Source organism: Podarcis cretensis (assembly GCF_951804945.1).
Source record: "Podarcis cretensis genome assembly, chromosome: 1".
NCBI classification, from domain to species: domain Eukaryota; kingdom Metazoa; phylum Chordata; class Lepidosauria; order Squamata; family Lacertidae; genus Podarcis; species Podarcis cretensis.
In genome coordinates, this window is record NC_137170.1 from 130,149,530 (window position 1) to 130,169,812 (window position 20,283).

A 20,283-nucleotide genomic window follows, 5' to 3' on the forward strand; every position below is an offset into this window, starting at 1 on the left:
AAATGCTTCTTCAAGCTAAGAAAAAAGGTTGTAGGAAGCTGAATTATGCACCAATATCATATTGCATAAATATTCTTTCCTGTCTAAACACAAGAAATGCCATGGCATTCTTCCTTACAAAAGTGACACTGGAATACTTCTTAGGGGTTTAGTCTAGTTTTAAATGTATTGACTGTTCTATGTTTTTGTTTTTAATTATCTAATATGTAAAATGACTTAAGATAGTAATCTAGAAGGCAATTAATAAATCAAAAATGATGATGAGGATAATAATAATAATAATTAATAAATAATAATACAGATTAGACCGCACTGGTTTGAATGATTTCAGCATATCTGCATTTACAAGACTTAATGTCCAGCCAATACTGAATAAGTTAATTTTTCATGTTTATACTTCTGCTCTCTAGGTCTTTGGGGGAGTGTCTGTCATGTGACAAAGACACATGAGAGCAGAAGCAGCAAAGCAGGCTGGGAAGTGCTGGGACTGCACAATCATTTGGACCTACTAAAGTTATTCAGGCCTAACTGCTAACTGTTGAGTCACTCTGGCATGTGACTTCGTAGCCAGTTTCTCTTTTGTACTCTCTGTAAGATGTCAGTGAGTGTTTGTCTGCTTCAGTTGTGAGCAGTATGTAATCTCAGTCAAACTGTTTGGAACCATGTTGTTTATGAAGAAGTTTATTTTAACTCAGTAAAGCTTTTATTCTTTGAAACTCTGCATTATTAATTTACGCTGCGCGTCAAATACATGCTTAAAATGAGCAACATGTACACCTGTGATAACTTTATCTCACTAACCACAAGCATGATAATCACATTTTGTGGGGGTAGAGAACCTGTGGTCCTTCCAGCTGCTCCTGGATTATGATGAACATCATCCCTGGCCACTGGCTGGCTGAGGCTGATGGGAGTTGGAGTCAAAAAGCAGCTGGATAGGCCACAAAGTTCCCCACCACTGCCTTTAAGGGATGCAAGTCGAGTATCACTTCAGAGACAAAGAGCACAAAAGGCCTGGAGTACCTAAGACGTTTCAAAAGAAAAACTCATCTCATCGAAAACAGCAACAAAATAATTTCTATTTGAGGGATGGCCTTGACATACTTACATATTACCAGACTCTTCCGAAACAGGTTCTACCCACAATGTGGACAAGGAAAATATATGATGAGTTGAAAACTGCAAAGAAAAGCAAAAGAGGAAAAGCATCAACCTTCCTATTAGGATTAGATTCACTCTTTGTGTGTGTTCCTTCTTCAGTGTTTCTTCCCCTTTGGAAACAGAATGACATTAAGCCACACTGCTGAAATGCAACTGCTATATCTCCTAACGAGTTCCCATCCACCCCCCATTTGATAAGTTCAAATTGCACAGCCTGCAAAGCTGCAACCATATTTATGTCAAATGAACCAGAGCTCAGTGCATAGGTTACCCTGTTCCTACCGTTTGTTTAAGGGGCAGCAAATGATAGTGCTGCTGTATGCGAGTGATGGAAGATATTTTCCAGTCTCGCCAGAAGACAGGGAGAAACTGTGCACAACTATTTTTTGTCTTTCAACTTTTTTTTTGCAAGTGAGAGGCAATGCTGTTCAAAGACCCAAAACATAATGTTCGAAAACCTAATGCCGGCAATATCAATGGCACTAATGAGGTGGTGGCTGGGCAGGCGGAATAGACCCAATTCTGAATTGTGTTTCAGAACCCCAATGGAGAGAGGTGGGGAGTGATCTACATTGCACGGAAGACAGAACAGGCTTGGTATCCAAGGTTCTTGTCACCCATACAAGACCCAGTAGTGGAGGAAGGGGCTTCGGTACCCGGGGCGGCGGGGGCGTGGCACATCGCCTGGGGGGGTGTGGCACCCAGGGGCATGGTACGTCGCCCATGCGAGTGTCCCAAGGGGGAGGAGCCTGCCCGCGGCAATGTCACCCCCCCAGGCTGGCACCCAGGGTGACCTGCCCCCTTCCTCCACCACTGACTAGACCTAGCGACAACCCATATGGACCTCAGGTCGTCTTTGTGTGTGTTCTTCTGAAGAGCGTGGGGAGAGAGTTCTGACTGCTACAGAACTCTGAAAATATCCTTTTACTGTGAGGTGCCCCATCCATTCAGGTATAACAGGAACAATTCAGCTCTAATCCCCAGTATGCGCTTACCTGAGCATGGACCAAGGCATCGTTAAAGAGGATGAACCAGTTTACTGAGAATCTCCCAGCATGCTGCAATGACAGTCCCCGATTGCTGCTCTCACAGATTAGTCGCCGTTCGGGTTTCCTCAAGGAATCCTAGAATTGAGGAGTGAGGCAGGCACACAAATTAGGTCGACTATGCCTATTATCACCCCTGTGTCATTAACAGTAGTGCGCACTCATCACAGATGGAGTCTGAATTTGCATGCATCTCAGCCGTAACAGGAAATTAGGATTATTTGCTAAATACAATACTTTCTGAAATTGGAAGCACTGCAGCCATGAAGAGAGGGGAAGGGAAGGGAAGGAAACTATGGTGACATCACTGTGGGGAAAATGAAATCCTACAGTTGAAGAGTTGTGCTAGCAGAGACTACAGCAATGCCCACGTACTGTCATTTTGCCAGGAAAGGTCTTCCAGAAGCCCAGCGTGTATTCAGCTTCTTTCCTTTTCCTGCTAAGATGGACAGCAAGGGTTTCATAACAAGAACTGGCATCCTGGAGGCTCTGGTATTCTGGAGATGCCTACAGAGAAGGAACCAACAAAACAAGGTTAGCAATTGATAGTTGCTTCCAGAGACCTATTGCAGTATTTCATTACAGTAATTGCAGTTTCTGAAAACGTTATATTTTAATCAACTGAAACAACTTCTCTGTGATTGAACACTATGAATAATATTTAAGTAACTAAAAAGAACACAAATACAATGAAGAATAAACCGCTTAGTTATTGTAACAAATGCAACTGCATTTGCACTTTTTTTTGAACTGATTAAAAATATTACGCCGCCTGGAATGATTATGTTAGCAATGAGATCACAAAAACAAACACAAAATGTCTCCTGTTTAGTGAAACTTTCTTATCCAACAACTTACCACTTCAAAACACGTAGCAAGCTTTAGTAAAGTTCTAGCGTAATTATGAAGTCGGCGGATTGGCAAGAAAAACAGAGTATTTAACACTTCTACCAATGGAAGAGCCTCCTCATTTGTCTCTGACAGATCCTGAAGCAATGCCTGGCTTTTAGTTAAGAAATCCCTACAGTATAAAGACAGATGTGTGTTAATGTTTTGACAACGCTTTCAGTGCAACACTTACTATACTTATGCCTGACTCTTCTTCTGTGGAACTCAGAACATATTTATATATGGTTTCCAGGTGTCCTTTCACCCAGGCAGCTTGCAAACTGGTTTGGATCTGCTTAGCTTCAGCTGCGGAACACCACCATGTGACTTTGGGCCCAGATACACATGGTTACATGCCCTTCCACTGATACAGAGGTCAGGCAGTATGAGTTAGACCAGGCTTCCTCAACCTCGGCCCTCCAGATGATTTGAGACTACAATTCCCATCATTCCTGACCACTGGTCCTGATAGCTAGGGATCATAGTAGGCCAAAAACATCTGAAGGGCCGAGGTTGAGGAAGCCTGAGTTAGACCTACCCCAGGACTACTGCACTTAAAAAATACTCAAGGCTAATGTTTTGCATTAATTTCAAGGAGTCCTTAGAGCATCAAGCTTCACTTGTATAAAATACTACAGTTGCATTCACGCATAAAAGGTAAGCCAAGAAGCTTGGCTTAATAAACTATACTGTGCAAAAGCTGCATTCTTTGTGCAAGCACCTGAACATTCCTACTCTGCATAAACAAACTAGCAAGAGGATGACTTAAGTGCTAGGTTCCAACCCAAAACTGTGGCTTGTTTCTCTCTAAAACAGGCCATGATCTGTATGTAAACAGCAAACCATGACTTACAGCTGGGCTACGGATCACAGCCTGTTTAGGGAGCAACAAACCACATACCTGAGTTCAAACGTAACACTAAGCTATCACTTTCCTGGCTTGTTTCCTGCTTGCACACAGTTCAGGCACAGTGTGGTTTATTACACCAAGCTTCTTGGTTTACAGCTGCTTGAGAACGCAGCCTGTGTGTTTTGCTATCTCTTGTTAGAAGTGATACGGATTTACTGGGAATCAAATACATAAATTGCTACTTATTAACAAGACTAGTTTCTTTATTTAAACTAGAGGTATCTAACCTGTGGACCATACACCACCCCCGCAATACGTTCTGGGTGTTCCCTGCCCCACCCTGTGGCATGTCTTTGAAATTTATTTTTTATTTAGATTTAAGCCATTTATATCCCTCCCTTCATCCAAAGATTGCAGAGCGGTAACAGCGAAAGTCAACAAAATGTTATATACATACATAAATATCATAGTGTCATCATAAGCAAAGCTTCTACTATGGACATATGAATAAGTATCAGTAACAACACCCAAAAGCCTACGTCAAAAGCCATGATTGAGTTGGCATCTGAATACCATCAGAGACCATGCTCAACCAAATTCAGTGGACAGAGAGTTCCAGAGCTGACTGTTGCTATCCACTAGCCAAGTATATTTCCTGCATCACCGAAGGAAGTTGATACGCCCTTTGCCTATCAGCTGTATAAGGTAAAGGTAAAGGGATCCCTGACTATTAGGTCCAGTCGTGGCCGACTCTGGGGTTGCGGCACTCATCTCGCTTTATTGGCCAAGGGAGCCGGCGTACAGCTTCCGGGTCATGTGGCCAGCATGACTAAGCCGCTTCTGGCGAACCAGAGCAGTGCACAGAAACGCCGTTTACCTTCCCGCCTGAGCGATACCTATTCATCTACTTGCACTTTGACGTGCTTTCGAACTGCTAGGTTGGCAGGAGCTGGGACCGAGCAACGGGAGCTCACCCTGTCACGGGGATTCGAACCGCCGACCTTCTGATTGGAAAGTCCTAGGCTCTGTGGTTTAACCCACAGTGCCAGTGCCTCCAAAAATAGAGCCTTTCAAGTTTTCCAATGCAATTTTTGAGTGCTAAATTAAAAGTGGTGGAAAATCTACTCAAATATTACACGAGACTGCGTTGGTGAACGCAATCATTTACTGCTTTTGACTTCTTCTGTGTTGCTGTCTGCAACGAAACATCGAACTTACAATGAATTTGTACAGCTACGAAATAAGTTAAGGTGGAAATTTGGAAAGGAAGGCTTGCAAGGCAGAGAAGAGCGACACATCAAAGCTTTGGGAACAAAGGAGTAGCTTAGTGAACTAAACAGCAGGGCCACTCTACATGATTAACGAGGTGCTGCCACAGAAGCATCAAACGCATCTACCTTGCCTAGTTCCACTTCTCATTTTCGAAGGAGCTTCAAGGGGGGGAAAGTGCTCTCTTTCTTTTTTTTAATCAGGAAGCTCTTTTTCTCAGCCACCAGACTAACCATCTGGATGGTTTGCATTTTTAAAGTGCTTTGAGAGCAACACTTGGAAGTCACAATACACAAGCATCAAGGAGTATCAGAACTATCGTAAGACCAAGTCTCGGCTAATGTCTCAAAGGACAATGAGGAGTCCTGGTGAGCTGCTGCTTTCCTTTTTATGATGAATTACTTAAAAGGCTGTACAAAGGAATAGTCACAGAAGACCATCTCATATCATTAGCCACTGACATTGGTATCTTGCTGCAAAGATCTCATTTCCTGAATCAGTCATTCTAAGCATATAACTGTTATCTGGAGAGACACAGTCCTACATCCTTTGATACCCATAATGGAAGAAATGACTAATGCTTCAATGGTTTTCAACACAGATAATAAGAATAGAGCTACCTAATAGATCCTTACCACCATATAAGGCCCTTATTACTCCACACAATACCTGACATTAGGATCCAAATGTTATACATGCTTATTACAGGCTGGCTGTTTGAGCCAGAATTTGGGATGAAACTTGGACTTCTATTAAATTTGTCTCATTTCACCTGTTAAGGGGCAGGATCCTTTCCTGTGAGTAAAGCACTGATAGCTCACAATGACATCCTAAAAGGGTTTTCATTATTCTAAAGCGTAAGAAACTTTATTTCAGGGATTCATCTGACAAAGGGAAGGTAAGCAAGCAACTTTCATAATAATGAAAAAAAAACCTAGGAAGCTGGGAAGGTATCATTGCAGTTTGTTTCCCGTCCTTCACCCTATGATTCCAGGGTGTGTTATAACAATTAAAACATAACATTAACATTAAAATGCAATATTGGGTAAAGGTAAAGGGACCCCTGACCATTAGGTCCAGTCGTGGCCGACTCTGGGGTTGCATCTCGCTTTACTGGCCCAGGGAGCCGGCGTACAGCTTCTGGGTCATGTGGCCAGCATGACTAAGCCACTTCTGGCAAACCAGAGCAGCGCACAGAAACGCTGTTTACCTTCCCACCGGAGCTGTACCTATTGATCTACTTGCACTTTGACGTGCTTTCGAACTGCCAGGTTGGCAGGAGCTGGGACCGAGCAACAAGAGCTCACCCCGTTGCGGGGATTCGAACCGCCAACCTTCTGATCGGCAAGTCCTAGGCTCTGTGGTTTAACCCACAGCACCACCCGCATCCCTAAAATGCAATATTTATTACACAATACTAAAAACAGTCTAAAACAACTTAAAATTGCAAAACTAAGCTGGGTCTTAAAAAATATACACCTCAAGAGCCAAAAGTGTGTGAACAGGTGCATCTGCAGGTACTGCAAGAGACACCAACTTCAGACACTTAACACACCACCCCTACCTACCTACCTACCTACCTACCTTCCTTTCTCTCTCTCTCTTTCTGTAGAACCGCTGCTAAGGATTGTACAAGATTCTATGCAGCTGCACTACTAACCATTATCTTAGCACTCACAGTAAGCAGAGCTACAGTGGTGCCTCGCAAGATGAAATTAATCCGTTCCGTGAGGCTCTTCGTACAGCGGTCTTTTCGTCTTGCGAAGCAAGCCCATTGACAGCTTAGCGGATTAGCGCTATTAGCGGTTTAGCGGCTTTTAGCGGATCAGCTGATAAGCGGCTTAGGGCTTGGGAAAAGGGGGAAAAAAGGGAAAAAACCCCGCAGGAACTCGCAAGACATTTTCGTCTTGCGAAGCAAGCCCATAGGGAAATTCGTTTTGCGAAGCGCCTCCAAAACGGAAAACCCTTTCGTCTAGCGGGTTTTCCGTCTTGCGAGGCGTTCGTCTTGCGGGGCACCACTGTACTAGATTCACACATGGATACATTGGTAATACACCAGGATTTGCAGACATTAGTGTAACATCAAATCACCAGACTCAACATCCAGAAGGACTAACTTACATTGCTGGTTTGGAGAGAAGTGTAAATCCTCCCATCACCAGAAAGTTTGCCAAGGAAGTGCAGTACCTAAATCAGAGGCATTAATGAAGAAAAGTGAGAAAGCCTAGGCATTTCAAATGGAAATCAGCCTGATGAATTTGCTGGATGAAGGACCTAAGGAGCGAGTGTGAACAACCTCTTTTTGACTAATGGAAAACTTACATCACCACCTTACAGTCTCACATTGTGCTTACAGCATGATCTTTCTCTGCCGAATAGTTGCTTCAATAACCATAACACCTTGTCCACACTGCAGCTTCCTCCCACACTAGTATTGCCACACACACCACAAAAAATGGGTGAAAATCTATTATAGGAAGACTCACAATGTGGGACTACAAGGGTAACACAAGAACACACAATGTGCCCCCTTTGAAATAATGGTGTTAGCTTATAGGATGCAGCCTTCGAAGAACTTTTTGCACAATGCCCATGTCAACAGGGCTTGCACAGTGAGCATCTGCCACAATGCATCAAAATGAACAGCAATTTCACACCACGCGTTCTGGTGGATTGCACCTTAAAGATTAAATGACTGGCAAGCTTTAACATTCCATCATATCCACAATAGTACATCAATGATGCCTGAGCATTTAACATGCCCAATCGTTCCACTTCAGTGTCAACTCAGCCACAAATGTGGCTGTGTGACTTTTCTCTTGAAATTTTACATGAGGGAGAATTCAAGGAGGCTTGCAATCTGAAGTGGTACAGTCCAGAACAAACACTTGCCAACTTTATTGAATGCGTAAAGTTCAGCCCTACAGTACAAGTCAATAATTCAGGTGATAGCAAGTGTGCTGTTTCAAGTCTGTCTTTCTTTGTTTCATCTTAGTTTTTCCTTGTAACACGTCGTGCCTGAAACAATAAATCTCCAGAGAATAAAAATGAGATACTTGCTCAGTGTAACTTTCCAAAAAGAGGCTTGAATGCTTCAGGACAGCCAAGTTCTTTGCCTCTTTTGACCCTTGAATAAAGCTTGTCAAAGAGGCTCCATGCTGACCGATTAGGTAACACAGCTTGCTGAACGTACTAGCCATTTCCTGCAACAGCTGCACTGTCGATGAAGCACCTAAATTATCTGCAGGGGAGATGAGCAAAAAATATGCACTGAGCTATTTGAGGCTGGGGTGTGCACTAAGGAGTGGAAACTTTTTTTTAGTTCAATACATCATGAACAAGAATTAACCCAGGCTATCAAAACATGCAATAATTTTAAAGGAGATGCCAACAAATGTCATTAACAATTTTTCCACTCTCCTTGCAAAACAAAACCACACAACTTTCAAGGCTGCAATTCCTAACCTCCTTTACCTGAAATTAAGCCTTACTAAATTCAATAGGACTTGCTTCTGAGCAGACATGGTTAGGACTGTGCTGTTGTCAATTAGGATTAGAATTACAGGCAGTGACAATTTTGTGCACGACCAGCTGACGCATGACCATCGATGCATGGGTACTTTTGGACCTGGAAGAGGTCAGACCGGGGTGTAACGGGGCATCGTAGGCTTATACATGCTCTGCCAATGCGAATGGAGGGCAGGAACAGAATCCCTGCACAAAATGGTCACCACCAGTATTGATAATCATTGTACTACTTATACAAGCTCAACATCAAGCAGCCACAACATTGTGTCCAGTCTTCACTCTAAGTTTGCCAAATGTTGGTCTGACATTAGGCAAGTTTTTTCCACTATGGAATCATGGGTTTATGAATGTGTACTCTTAAAGAAGAGAGATCTATTACAGTTCTGAGTAATGCATCTGGTGTACTATGTCCAAGTTGTCCCATTTCTTTTCTAATGTTATTACAGGATATTTCTGACATAAGATCCATTTTGTTGAAGATGCCAAAATGGACATTGTATTCTCCATATATTCAAAGTTATCTGACCATAAAAGGACTACTTACTTGTGGAAATTAACCCGCCCCCCATTATACGAGCATTTACGCAGCTTAATGTTCAAACTACACCCACCAAATATGTGACTTGAATTTTTTTTAAAGAAGCCAACAAACGATTGCCTTTGTAAATGTGGATCAGACCAGATCAAAGACATTGTGCATTGTATCATGTTTTAAATCTTGTGCAAGCTTGCTAGGGCAGGTGTGCTCAGCTGGTGGATGAGCCCATTATTCAACTTGCCTAGGAATAGATTCCTCTATTCATTTCAGAATTTTCTAGAAGGCCAATTGGATGATGTCAAAATTAGATGCAGACAAGCCTGGCCTGAGGCAAGGGTGGGTGGGCGGCAACGGCAACATGATGGAAGGCAGTCAAAGGATACGACTGCTGCTTTATAGATACAGTGGTACCTCAAGATGCGAACGGGATCCGTTCCGGAGCCCTGTTCGCATCTAGAAGCAAACGTAACCCGTGTCTGCGCGTGCCACGTTTCAGCGCTTCTGCGCATGATGTCATTTTGAGTGTCTGCGCATGCACAAGCAGCAAAACCCGGAAGTACAGTGGTACCTCAGGTTACATACGCTTCAGGTTACATACGCTTCAGGTTACAGACTCCGCTAACCCAGAAATAGTGCTTCAGGTTAAGAACTCTGCTTCAGAATGAGAACAGAAATTGTGCTCCAGCGGCACGGCGGCAGCAGGAGGCCCCATTAGCTAAAGTGGTGCTTCAGGTTAAGAACAGTTTCAGGTTAAGTACGGACCTCCGGAATGAATTAAGTACTTAACCTGAGGTACCACTGTAACGCGCTCCATTACTTCCGGGTTTCCGCGGAGCGCAACTCGAACCTGCTCATCCTGAAGCACATTCAACCCGAGGTATGACTGCACAGTCAGGGCTGCCGGCTGAGGCTCACCTGGAAGGGGGCTTGTGGTGTATTAAGTATCAAAAGAGCAGTGCTGTGTCTTGAGAAACAGCAGGAGATTCATTTTAGCACAAAGACAGCTTGCAGTGCTTTCCTTATCTGAACCTCTCAGCAAAACATCATGCATATGGGCAGAGAGGGGAGAGATATCTGATTACAGAGGTTTGGGTGCATAATGAAGCAGAAGACAAGATCATGGCAGGTACTGCCTTCCAGGAACATACAAACATCAAGAGGTTGTGTTTCTAAAGAAGTCACAATCAGAAAAGTGATGCTGCTTACCTAATCCCAAGAGGGGCCTCAGAACTTGAGATTTTATAGCACTCAGTTTGGAATAGAATTGTCTCTCCATCGAAGCCAACTCATGCAGACTTGCAATGTAGCCCATAATGTTTTTGTCCACTAAAGCCAAACAGTTATTCCCACCAGCCATCACACTGCTAATGTACCCTAGCTGGAGGGAAGACAGACTGTATTAAAAATCCCCTAGAAAAGGGGTTTACAAATAACCATGACTTAATATAGAAATCAAGCTCTTCTGAGTTACACACCTTACACAATGGAACACTCACAAAACGCAGATAGGTTTCATTAACATGGGCTGTGTATACATTCTGCCGTCTAATCGGAAACCTTGTTGTATAGCCAGAAATCAAGATATAAAAATAAATATAGCAGTCAAATGACTTATTAGATTGGCCCAATTCATATGCCACAATCTTGGACTGATAAAATATGCTTTATCAGTCCAAGAACAAGCTGATGTCTCTGCCTAAACACTCTTCCCCCACCCCTGCAACACATACTCAGTTTGGGCACCAATATCCTGACTCGTTATACCACAGTTTCCTGTGATATCCAGTGTGATCACATCAGCTCCTTCAAATTGCTGCCCTCCTTTTCTTATTGCCCTGCATGCTTGAAGCAGCCTCCTGGAACACCTTTATGAAGTCTCCTCTCTTACTGTACTGTAACATAGCCTGTAACAAAGCCTAAAACTTGACTAGTGATGGAAAACACCTGTTCCTCAGCATCATGTTATCCCAGCTAATTTCAAAGTTTGCCATGCCATGGTCTCACTGACAAGACCAGGAGTTCAGCAAAAGTCCAGAGACTTCATCACCTTTCTTTTTTTATTTTAAAACCCCTGTACCTCTTAAAAGGAACAGGAAGGCCACAGTAGCAGCACCCCAGGTGCAAGGAACTATGGGAAATGCAATTTCCATCATTTGTTGTGCCTGGCATACTGCTGCAGCAGGGTTGAGGGGCTAACAAGAGCCCCTTCTCAAGGCCTTCCTGCTGCTGTAAGGTTGGTTTGATCAGGAGAGAGAAGGGAGCAGCTGGAGCAGAGAGGACTTTTGCAGGAGAATTTGAATTTTTGGGGGGAAAGGGGCTTGGGCTCACTGGGGAGATGAACTCCAGCTCACACTTTTCCAAACCCTACCAATTAAGATGCCACTGCTAGGCCCTAAAGTTTTCTAGGACACAGAACTTAATTCATACCTTACTACAGTTTAGCAACAGGGTTGAATTTTTAAAGCAGCTATCTTCAGATGAAACATCACTCTCTCTCTTTTCTTCTCGACCACTATAGTATAATGAAGGTTGAAACTCTTCCCCATCTACTAGGAATAATGAATAATCTGGACCAGCTGCTATGTTCCAGATGCTTTTGTCATCGCACACCTAGAAGGAAGTAAAAAAGAAAGACATAATAATAATAAAGGGAAATCCTTGTTGACAATCAAAAATGGGCTTCTAAGGGGCTTTCATCAAAGGACTTTGGTGTTTTACATGCGGAAATTTGACACCTGCTTAAAGCAGCAGGGACAGGTTTCAATCAATTAAGATGCTCTAGGCTGTGCAAGAATTTGGGAAGAATTTAAAATGTAACCCTGTACTGTTTCAATAGTTAAGTGCTATGCAATGGGATTTTAACAGCTTGTATGATTTCAGTTTTCAGGCTTAGAATCATAGAATCATAGAGTTGGAAGAGACCATCAGAGCACTCCTGACATATGGTTGTCAAGCCTCTGCTTAAAGACCTCCAAAGAAGGAGACTCCACCACACTCCTTGGCAGCAAATTCCACTGTCGAACAGCTCTTACTGTCAGGAAGTTCTTCCTAATATTTAGGTGGAATCTTCTTTCTTGTAGTTTGGAACCATTGCTCTGTGTCCGCTTCTCTGGAGCAGCAGAAAACAACCTTTCTCCCTCCTCTATGTGACATCCTTTTATATATTTGAACATGGCTATCATATCACCCCTTAACCTCCTCTTCTCCAGGCTAAACATGCCCAGCTCCCTTAGCCGTTCCTCATAAGGCATCGTTTCCAGGCCTTTGACCATTTTGGTTGCCCTCCTCTGGACACGTTCGTTTGTCAGTGTCCTTCTTGAACTGTGGTGCCCAGAACTGGACACAGTACTCCAGGTGAGGTCTGGAGATATAGGCTTATTTTGCCTATATCCAGCCTTCCAACATTTTCACTGGTCATGGTGAGTGCACCACCATAGTCTGATGGAATTCCAGCCTTCTTCCCAACTTTGGGAGCTCCATTGGGAGGACCTCATTTGCACAGACCTTTTGAGGCTCTCAGAAGCTCAAAGCAACTATGGTGATGATCCATAGTTTTGGGTAGGAGGAAATCTGGGGGTTATTTGGCTGCTGTGGAGGTATAGGGTCAAAAACACAAAAGCTTCTCCTTTCTGGCTCCGGAATTAGAAAGAGTGGTAAAGACTTGTTTGGCTGCTGCGTTTCTCAGATACTCAAATACCTGGCAAATGCTGAACCCAAACAAACCCCAGCCTTTCATTTTTAGAGCTCAAGAGGGCTGGGGCTTATTTTTAGTGCTGTGCTTCAAGTCCCAGCTTCTTTACAAAACCAAAGCTGCAGCGGGAGGGCAAGGATCATCCCCACATTTGCCTTGCACTTCCAAGGCCCTCTGAACTGCAATGCAACTGCAGGGTCATTTCAAAGTCACTATAGCTGCAAGCTGGCAGAAGTGGTAGGGAAGATTCTGCACCTTCTTTTGCTCAGCTTGATGCTTGAAGTTGGGGGTTGTTCCCGATTTGCACTGTTTGGGAGCAAGGAAAACCTCAATCCCTATCAAGAGAGACACAGGGTCCTAGAGCCTACAATTTTTTCTGTCCACAAAGATGAGCCAACACCCCTACCAATATAAATAATGCAAAGAGGAAAAACTGCTAGTTAAGATTGAAGTCCACATAAATAACCACCATTGCTCTAGGAGGAAGCTATGTCACAAATAGTACTGATTTTTTATATATATAAAAAAGACACATATAGTACCTTTGCAAGGCGAGGGACTGTGGTTGGAGAACTTAAGTGACTAAGTTGCCCAAAGGTATTGCTGCCCCATGAATATACCTGTGTAAAAAGATCAAGGGGAAGGGGGGGTGGGAAAGGATAGTCATTTTCAAATAATTAAGATTACAGTATGTTAGGAGACTACAGTATTATATGATTTAACAGAAGTCCATCCAGATATTATTTCCTATCTTTTGCAGAAGCAAATCTCCTTTTAGGAGCAGAATGGTAAATGCATGAAGCTGTGCAGTTCATCACCCTACAGATCAGAGGCCAGCTCATTTTAAGTACCTATTGCCCACAGGAGCCATGGGCAGAATCCCCTTCCCTCACCACCCAATACTGTAACCTCAACCAGTGCTTCACAGTGGCAGGACTGAGTTCTGGAGCCCCCATTTTTGGAAGAAGAGGAGGAGGAGGAGGAGGAGGAGGAGGAGGAGGAGGAGGAAGAAGAAGAAGAAGAAGAAGAAGAAGAAGCAGAAGAAGCAGAAGAAACACTAAACCTGTCTGGCTTGGTTCAGATGCAACAGGAAACCATTAGCTTCTCATTAATAAACATGTGCAAACCTCAGCAAGTTGTGGGCTCATCTTTCCACTTTTGATTTTGACCCAAAGCTTCCACTTTTGATTTTGATTTTAAAGCAAACCACGGTCACATCAGGGCTGAGGAACCTGAACCTTCCAGATGCTGTTGAACTCTCAACTTCCAGGCCAGCATGGCTAACGGACAGGGATTGGGGACGCTGCAGCATCTGGTGGGTCACAAGTTTCCCATCCCTGGTTTAAACCTCTAGTTAGCGGGAGCAAAGTAGGATCAGATTCCTTAGTCTCTCCCACCAGATATATTGCACATGTTTGACTTTCTGTCTCCATCTCTTCCCACCCTGCCCTTCATTATTATAGCTGTTGGGGGAAATTATTGTGCATGTCCAGCCTCTCTCTTATTATCCCCTTTCTCCCTCTCCGTCTCTTCCTCCCCCTCCTTTAAACTACTGCCACTCTACTTCCTGGCATTTCTGCCACTGTTCCTTATCTGCCTGTCATTTCCAAGTTCCTTGCTGCTGCCCATTCTTACAGGGGAAGAATTATACCAGCGCTGATCCCCAAAAACATTGAGGAATGAGGACAAGCCAGAACAAATGTCATCTGGTAGTTCATATCCTACATACAATTCACTAGCTAGTTACCTCTGCTTTTGGAGAGGTGTACACCAATCTTTTTCTACATTTCAGTAGAAGTATTGATATAGATGTGCATGCTTTTTTAAAAAAGTGTAAGCTCAGATGCACACATTCATACAAAATATATACACCTATGTAAAAAGGCCCTGAAGTCCATTATGTGTACTGCTCAAGTTTCCTTTTTCCAAAAGTGAAATGAGAGTTTGACCCAGGAAAAACAAGCAGATCCCACTATAACCCCTTGGAAAAGAAGCAAACAGTATTTCACCCTCATACCTGCGATTTGGCAGTGAGTGCCAAGGAATGGTGGCCACCAGCAGACAAATGAATTACTTCCTTCCCATCAAGACTTTTTACACAAAGTGGTTGGAGCCTATGAACCCACAAAACAGAATCAGGACCCACAAGGTAAGCACACAGGAAATCTACACACAGCAAATGATAGGCTTAATAAGGAGAAAGATTTCAATGCATCTAAGCTATCGGTAGCAATATAGATGAAAATATCACGCAAATCTTGATCCCAAGTTGTTGTGTTGTTAGATGTTTGTCATCTAAGGATTGCAGAGGGTTGGACTAGATGGCCCCATGGGGGTCCCTTCCAGCTCTGTGATTCTATGATACAGTGGTGCCCCGCAAGACGAATGCCTCGCAAGACGGAAAACCCGCTAGACGAAAGGGTTTTCCGTTTTGGAGGTGCTTCGCAAAACGAATTTCCTATGGGCTTGCTTCGCAAGACGAAAATGTCTTGCGAGTTCCTGCGGGTTTTTTTCCCTTCCCCCCTTTTTCTAAGCCGCTAAGCCGCTTAACAGCTGATCCGCTAAGCCGCTTAACAGCTGATCCGCTAAGCCGCTTATCAGCTGATCCGCTAAGCCGCTTATCAGCTGATCCGCTAAGCCGCTTATCAGCTGATCCGCTAAGCCGCTTATCAGCTGATCCGCTAAGCCGCTAAACAGCTGATCCGCTAAGCCGCTTATCAGCTGATCCGCTAAGCCCCTAAACCGCTAATAGCGCTAATCCGCTAAGCCGCTAATGGGCTTGCTTCGCAAGACGAAAAAACCGCAAGACGAAGAGACTCGCGGAACGGATTCTTTTCGTCTTGCGAGGCACCACTGTATAATGAAGCATTCAACAGAACATAGACAAACAGCTATAGAAGATCAACCCCAAATATCACTGCTTATTGGCATGGAACAGATTTCCTCAGTGAAAGCTTACCTTGGCAGAGTATCACCATGTCCTAGCTGCCCTTCTTTTCCTTTACCCCAGCTCCACACCTCTGTTCGCAGAGATGGGAGAAGGGCATCAGCTTCACCACTGTAGGTTGGTGTGAGGGCCACGGTCCTCATCTTGGCTCGTCCAACTTTCCTCAAGAGCCGTGGAGAAACTTTTAACACGGGAAACAAAAATAAATCCTTAAGTGTACAGAAACTAATATAAAATATTTCAGTCAAACAAAGGCGGCTGATTCACAAAGTCATTTGGGAACATCAGGATGTTATGAAGATGTTGACTAAGCAATATGCAACAAGCATGGCTTTGTCAAACAGTGCCGTTTCATTTTAGACTGAAAAGCCAATATGTCACCTTGCAGCACCTTCACGTTGTCACCCTGTCAATCCAGGTCAACAAACCCAAAATACAGTGGTGCCCCGCAAGACGAATGCCTCGCAAGACGGAAAACCCGCTAGACGAAAGGGTTTTCCGTTTTGGAGGCGCTTCGCAAAACGAATTTCCCTATGGGCTTGCTTCACAAGACGAAATGTCTTGCGAGTTTTTCCGACTTTTTCTAAGCCGCTAAACCGCTTATCCGCTAAGCTGATAAGCCGTTAAAAGCCGCTAAACTGCTAATGGCGCTAATCCGCTAAGCCGTCAATGGGCTTGCTTCGCAAGACGAAAAAACCGCTAGACGAAGAAAATCGCGGAACGGATTCTTTTCGTCTTGCGAGGCACCACTGTAAACTCCAAGATTAACACAGACACATACACTTAAGAGCAACTCACACCTGTAGTTCAGAGCACACTGGGTAGTTAATTTGAATGAGATCTGTCATTTTGTTCTCAGAGAATGGAATGTGATTGTGAGGACAGAAGATGCACCCCGCTTCCTAAGTGCCACATAAGGAGGAGGAAACTGCAGCTTAACAACAATCTAGTCTTCTACAAATTTCAAGGAAGATGACGGCTGGTCATTTTCCATGGTACTTAGTTCTGTGTCTGAAAAAGAATTCTAACCTAGGTAATACCTTAAGGCAGGGTCTCCAGCTGTTTTTGGACTACAATTCTCATCATCCCTGATCACTGGATGATGGGAGTTCTAGTCCAACAGCAGCTGGAGCCAAGTATGGGAAACCTTGCCTTAAGGTTATCCTAGGTTTGCGGAAACAGAATTCAGAGACAAGAGTCAGGGCAGTAGAGTATTATTAGACCTCTTGTTTACCTACTACATGCTTAAGACTAAAGGGAAACATTAAGGAACGTTGCAAACACAGGAGACTGCATCAATACTTTTACAGCAACCTCTGCTTTACATAAACACTTGCTTTAGGTAGGAAAGGGATAATGTTAAGTAGCTTTCTTCCTTCCTCTTTAATTTCTGGCACAAGATGGATTACCAAATTGATTGTCAACCTGCCTTAGCAATTCACAATGCAAGGCAATGCACTTGGGTAAATATTTTAAAGCACTCTGCAAATTAAAAGTGCTGGATAAATGAATAATCGTATGCAGAATACGAGAGGGCAGTTCCTGGCCCCCTGCCCTTAGACTACACTTGTCCCAAGAGTTCCTTAAGTTAGGGAAACTCCTCTTTAAGGGTGCAAGTGAAAAAAACTTTTACTGTTAAGACAACTGCTTATCTAAAAAATGCATGCACTGCTGTTATTAGTGCACCACAGTTTTGAGATCAACAGTTGTCTTAACAGTGACAGTATTTGCACTTGCAGCCCCTAAAGAGGAGCTTTTGTGATTTTTCTACAGCTATATAAATGATGTGCAGGTTGCAGCAGTTGGTGTTTTGTGTGTGTTTATGTATCTTTGGGAGCTCAATGTAATGATTAGACCTATTTCAGGGGATGGATGAGTTGTTTATATGATTTTATTACCTTGCATTGTGCTTTGCTTTTAATTATTTTGGCTTTTACATACTGCACTGTGTATTTTACTATATTTGTGAACAGCTTTGAGGTGCTTGTGTAAAAATGAGTGACAAGCTTAATAAACAAGAACAAAGTAACACTATGCGTTTTAAAAAATTGATAGACAATCAATGTAAGGAAAAATATGTGTGCCATGCCACACACAGAAATTACACATCAAGAAAGAACCAAAATCCCCAAGATGTATAACGCTGGAACCACCTGTGAGCATCTCACCTTGGGAGAGCAAACCAGGTAAGGAAAGCCTTCGACAGACTCCTTCGGATTCCTCTTCTCGAATATCCACCAAGCTGGAACTCTTCTTTCCCTGCATTGACTCCAGCCTGACCTGCTCCTCTCGGCTGTCCTTCACCCCATCCAGGCTTGGAGAGCCAGCGCTAGGTGGGGATACTGTGTCACCTGGAACTGTGCCATAGAAGTTCATTACCTTCTTCAGTGACAAGGCCCCAGCTTCGCATGTAGCAGCAACTCTTACGCCAACTGCTGATGCACAAGAAACTACCAGGCTGTTAAGGGCAGATGTGCCTGGACCTGGTGGACTGGGTAGGCAAGCGGTGAGGTCTTCTTCTTGAGATTGCTGGAAATATAGTAACAGAAACCCCACAAAATCTAATTAGAACAAGCAAACCCAGAGTAAGGAAGCTTTAAAACAAGATCATAACCTCTACTCTTTTGCTTGATTACCATCAAAACCTGGTTTGCATGACAAGGTAAACCAAACTATGGCTTACAGGGACTGTGCAAACATGAGGGCTCTTGGGAAATAATTTGTTTCGCTCCTCCCTGGTTCTTTTTGGTCCCACTCTGAAAGGAGCTAAGACAAGGTTTTGGCCAAAAGGCTACAGCTCATAGTGAGGAGGGACTTGGGTTCAGTGTGGGAGCAAGTAGAACCAGGAAGAGCAAAATGAAAGCAAGCTCCTTTCTAAGAGCTTGCATGTTCGTGCAGTTCCAGTAAGCCATTGTTTGGCTGACTGTGCAATGCAAACCAGGCCAAAATAATATTGAGCACGTGTACTTTTCATAATTTTATTCAAGCCTGAATCGAATATTGGTTATTCGACTTACACTGTTTATAACATTACATATTTGGTTAGCGTAAAGGTCTGTTTGCTGGAGATATGGTTGCCCCCATTAACTTTTTTGACCTCAGTTTAATACAGCTTTTCCTTCAGGCCTATGGAAGTGGTCAGTTGAAAGAATCTGTTTCTCTGCTGCTGTATTAGTGCTTTAGGGTGTCTAATGGTTTTATTTTATATTTTTAATGAAATGCTGTGCACCACACTGAAAGCCTTGTGGCTGAAGGGCAGGTTATAAATATAATAAATGCAATTATATTAGAATGCCAGCTATTGCAGTCACTAGCTTATTTAAGACATTAATAACAACAATAATGAAGTGAGTTAGCCAAGGATCAATACTTCAAGGCTTGTACAAGATTCAGACCCAGGTTAGAAGAAAATATGGCATAGGTTTAATTAGGAAAAAACAACAACTGTGAAATTATGTCTCTGAATTAGTTTCAGAGCAATTGTGCAATTGTGAAGCATTCTTCCACACTCTCCAAAGAGTAGCATTACTATTGTATGCAGTTTTTGACTCACTGCAGGGCTCCTATTTCTTAGTACTCACATGCTATGCTTGTTTACCTCATTTGTTTTGGACAGAGTGTGTGTTAATATGATGTGTTGGGAGTCTAAGGATGCTGTATCTTATGTTTCAAGGGAGACTAGGTTAGAAAACTAGGTTTCCAACAACTGGGTTAGGAAATATATCTTCCAAGGATATTCTAGGTAAAGTGGGTTATTTCCTCTTAACTAATCTGAGACAGGGGGAAAGGCTATCTAATGCTCATTTTCATGAGATTGCACTCCCTGATAGATCCCCATTTAAAAGAGTCTTGGGCTGCTTTTAGGAATGCAGTTTCAGAGCTTTCTCTAGAACGGGGCTTCCCAAAGATCTTTTGCTGCCTGAGGCAGAGCAGTAAACATCCCCTCTCCCTAAGTCAAGGTGTGCAGCATCCAAGATCAAGTAAGCTATTCTGGCACCCAAGGAAAAAAGTCTCAGAAGCACTCCTCCACCCCTTTGGCATTAAAAATACAATGGTGCATTAACTAAGATTTGGCTGTCCCTTCCATTGCTCTATCAATCAGCTGCCTGAGGCAGCCACTTCACTATGCCTAATGGTAGGGTCAGCCCAGTTCCAGGGGTATATACTACACATAGAAGGTAACCATGGCTGGACTATGACTGGGCTTAGCTTGGGATTTTGAGAGGTTTTTCAAGGCTTGGCACTCAGGCCAAGCCTGACATGGACACATGGACATCTTATCCTGAAAGATTTTTCCTTTTTCTAATAGAGAAATGTTTTAGATGTGTTTTCAAGGTTTTTAGATACAGCTGGTGTGTGGAACCT

At 43.3% G+C, this 20,283-nt stretch overlaps 1 protein-coding gene across 4 annotated transcripts in view; it reads right to left on the bottom strand.

The window, feature by feature from the left end:
* The window catches only part of ALS2 (alsin Rho guanine nucleotide exchange factor ALS2), a 50,405-nt gene that overhangs the window by 19,919 nt on the left and 10,203 nt on the right, over positions 1-20,283 (bottom strand). For all 4 annotated transcript variants that reach the window (XM_079975778.1, XM_079975779.1, XM_079975780.1 and 1 more), the window contains exons 5-16: positions 18,087-18,447; positions 15,931-16,099; positions 14,989-15,085; positions 13,514-13,591; positions 11,708-11,890; positions 10,487-10,658; positions 8,275-8,455; positions 7,336-7,401; positions 3,066-3,228; positions 2,583-2,714; positions 2,157-2,285; positions 1,109-1,179 (exon numbers count right to left, since the gene is read on the bottom strand). In XM_079975778.1, coding sequence (XP_079831904.1) covers positions 1,109-1,179; positions 2,157-2,285; positions 2,583-2,714; positions 3,066-3,228; positions 7,336-7,401; positions 8,275-8,455; positions 10,487-10,658; positions 11,708-11,890; positions 13,514-13,591; positions 14,989-15,085; positions 15,931-16,099; positions 18,087-18,447 — 1,802 coding nt within the window. The remainder of the gene's footprint in view (positions 1-1,108; positions 1,180-2,156; positions 2,286-2,582; positions 2,715-3,065; positions 3,229-7,335; positions 7,402-8,274; positions 8,456-10,486; positions 10,659-11,707; positions 11,891-13,513; positions 13,592-14,988; positions 15,086-15,930; positions 16,100-18,086; positions 18,448-20,283) is intronic.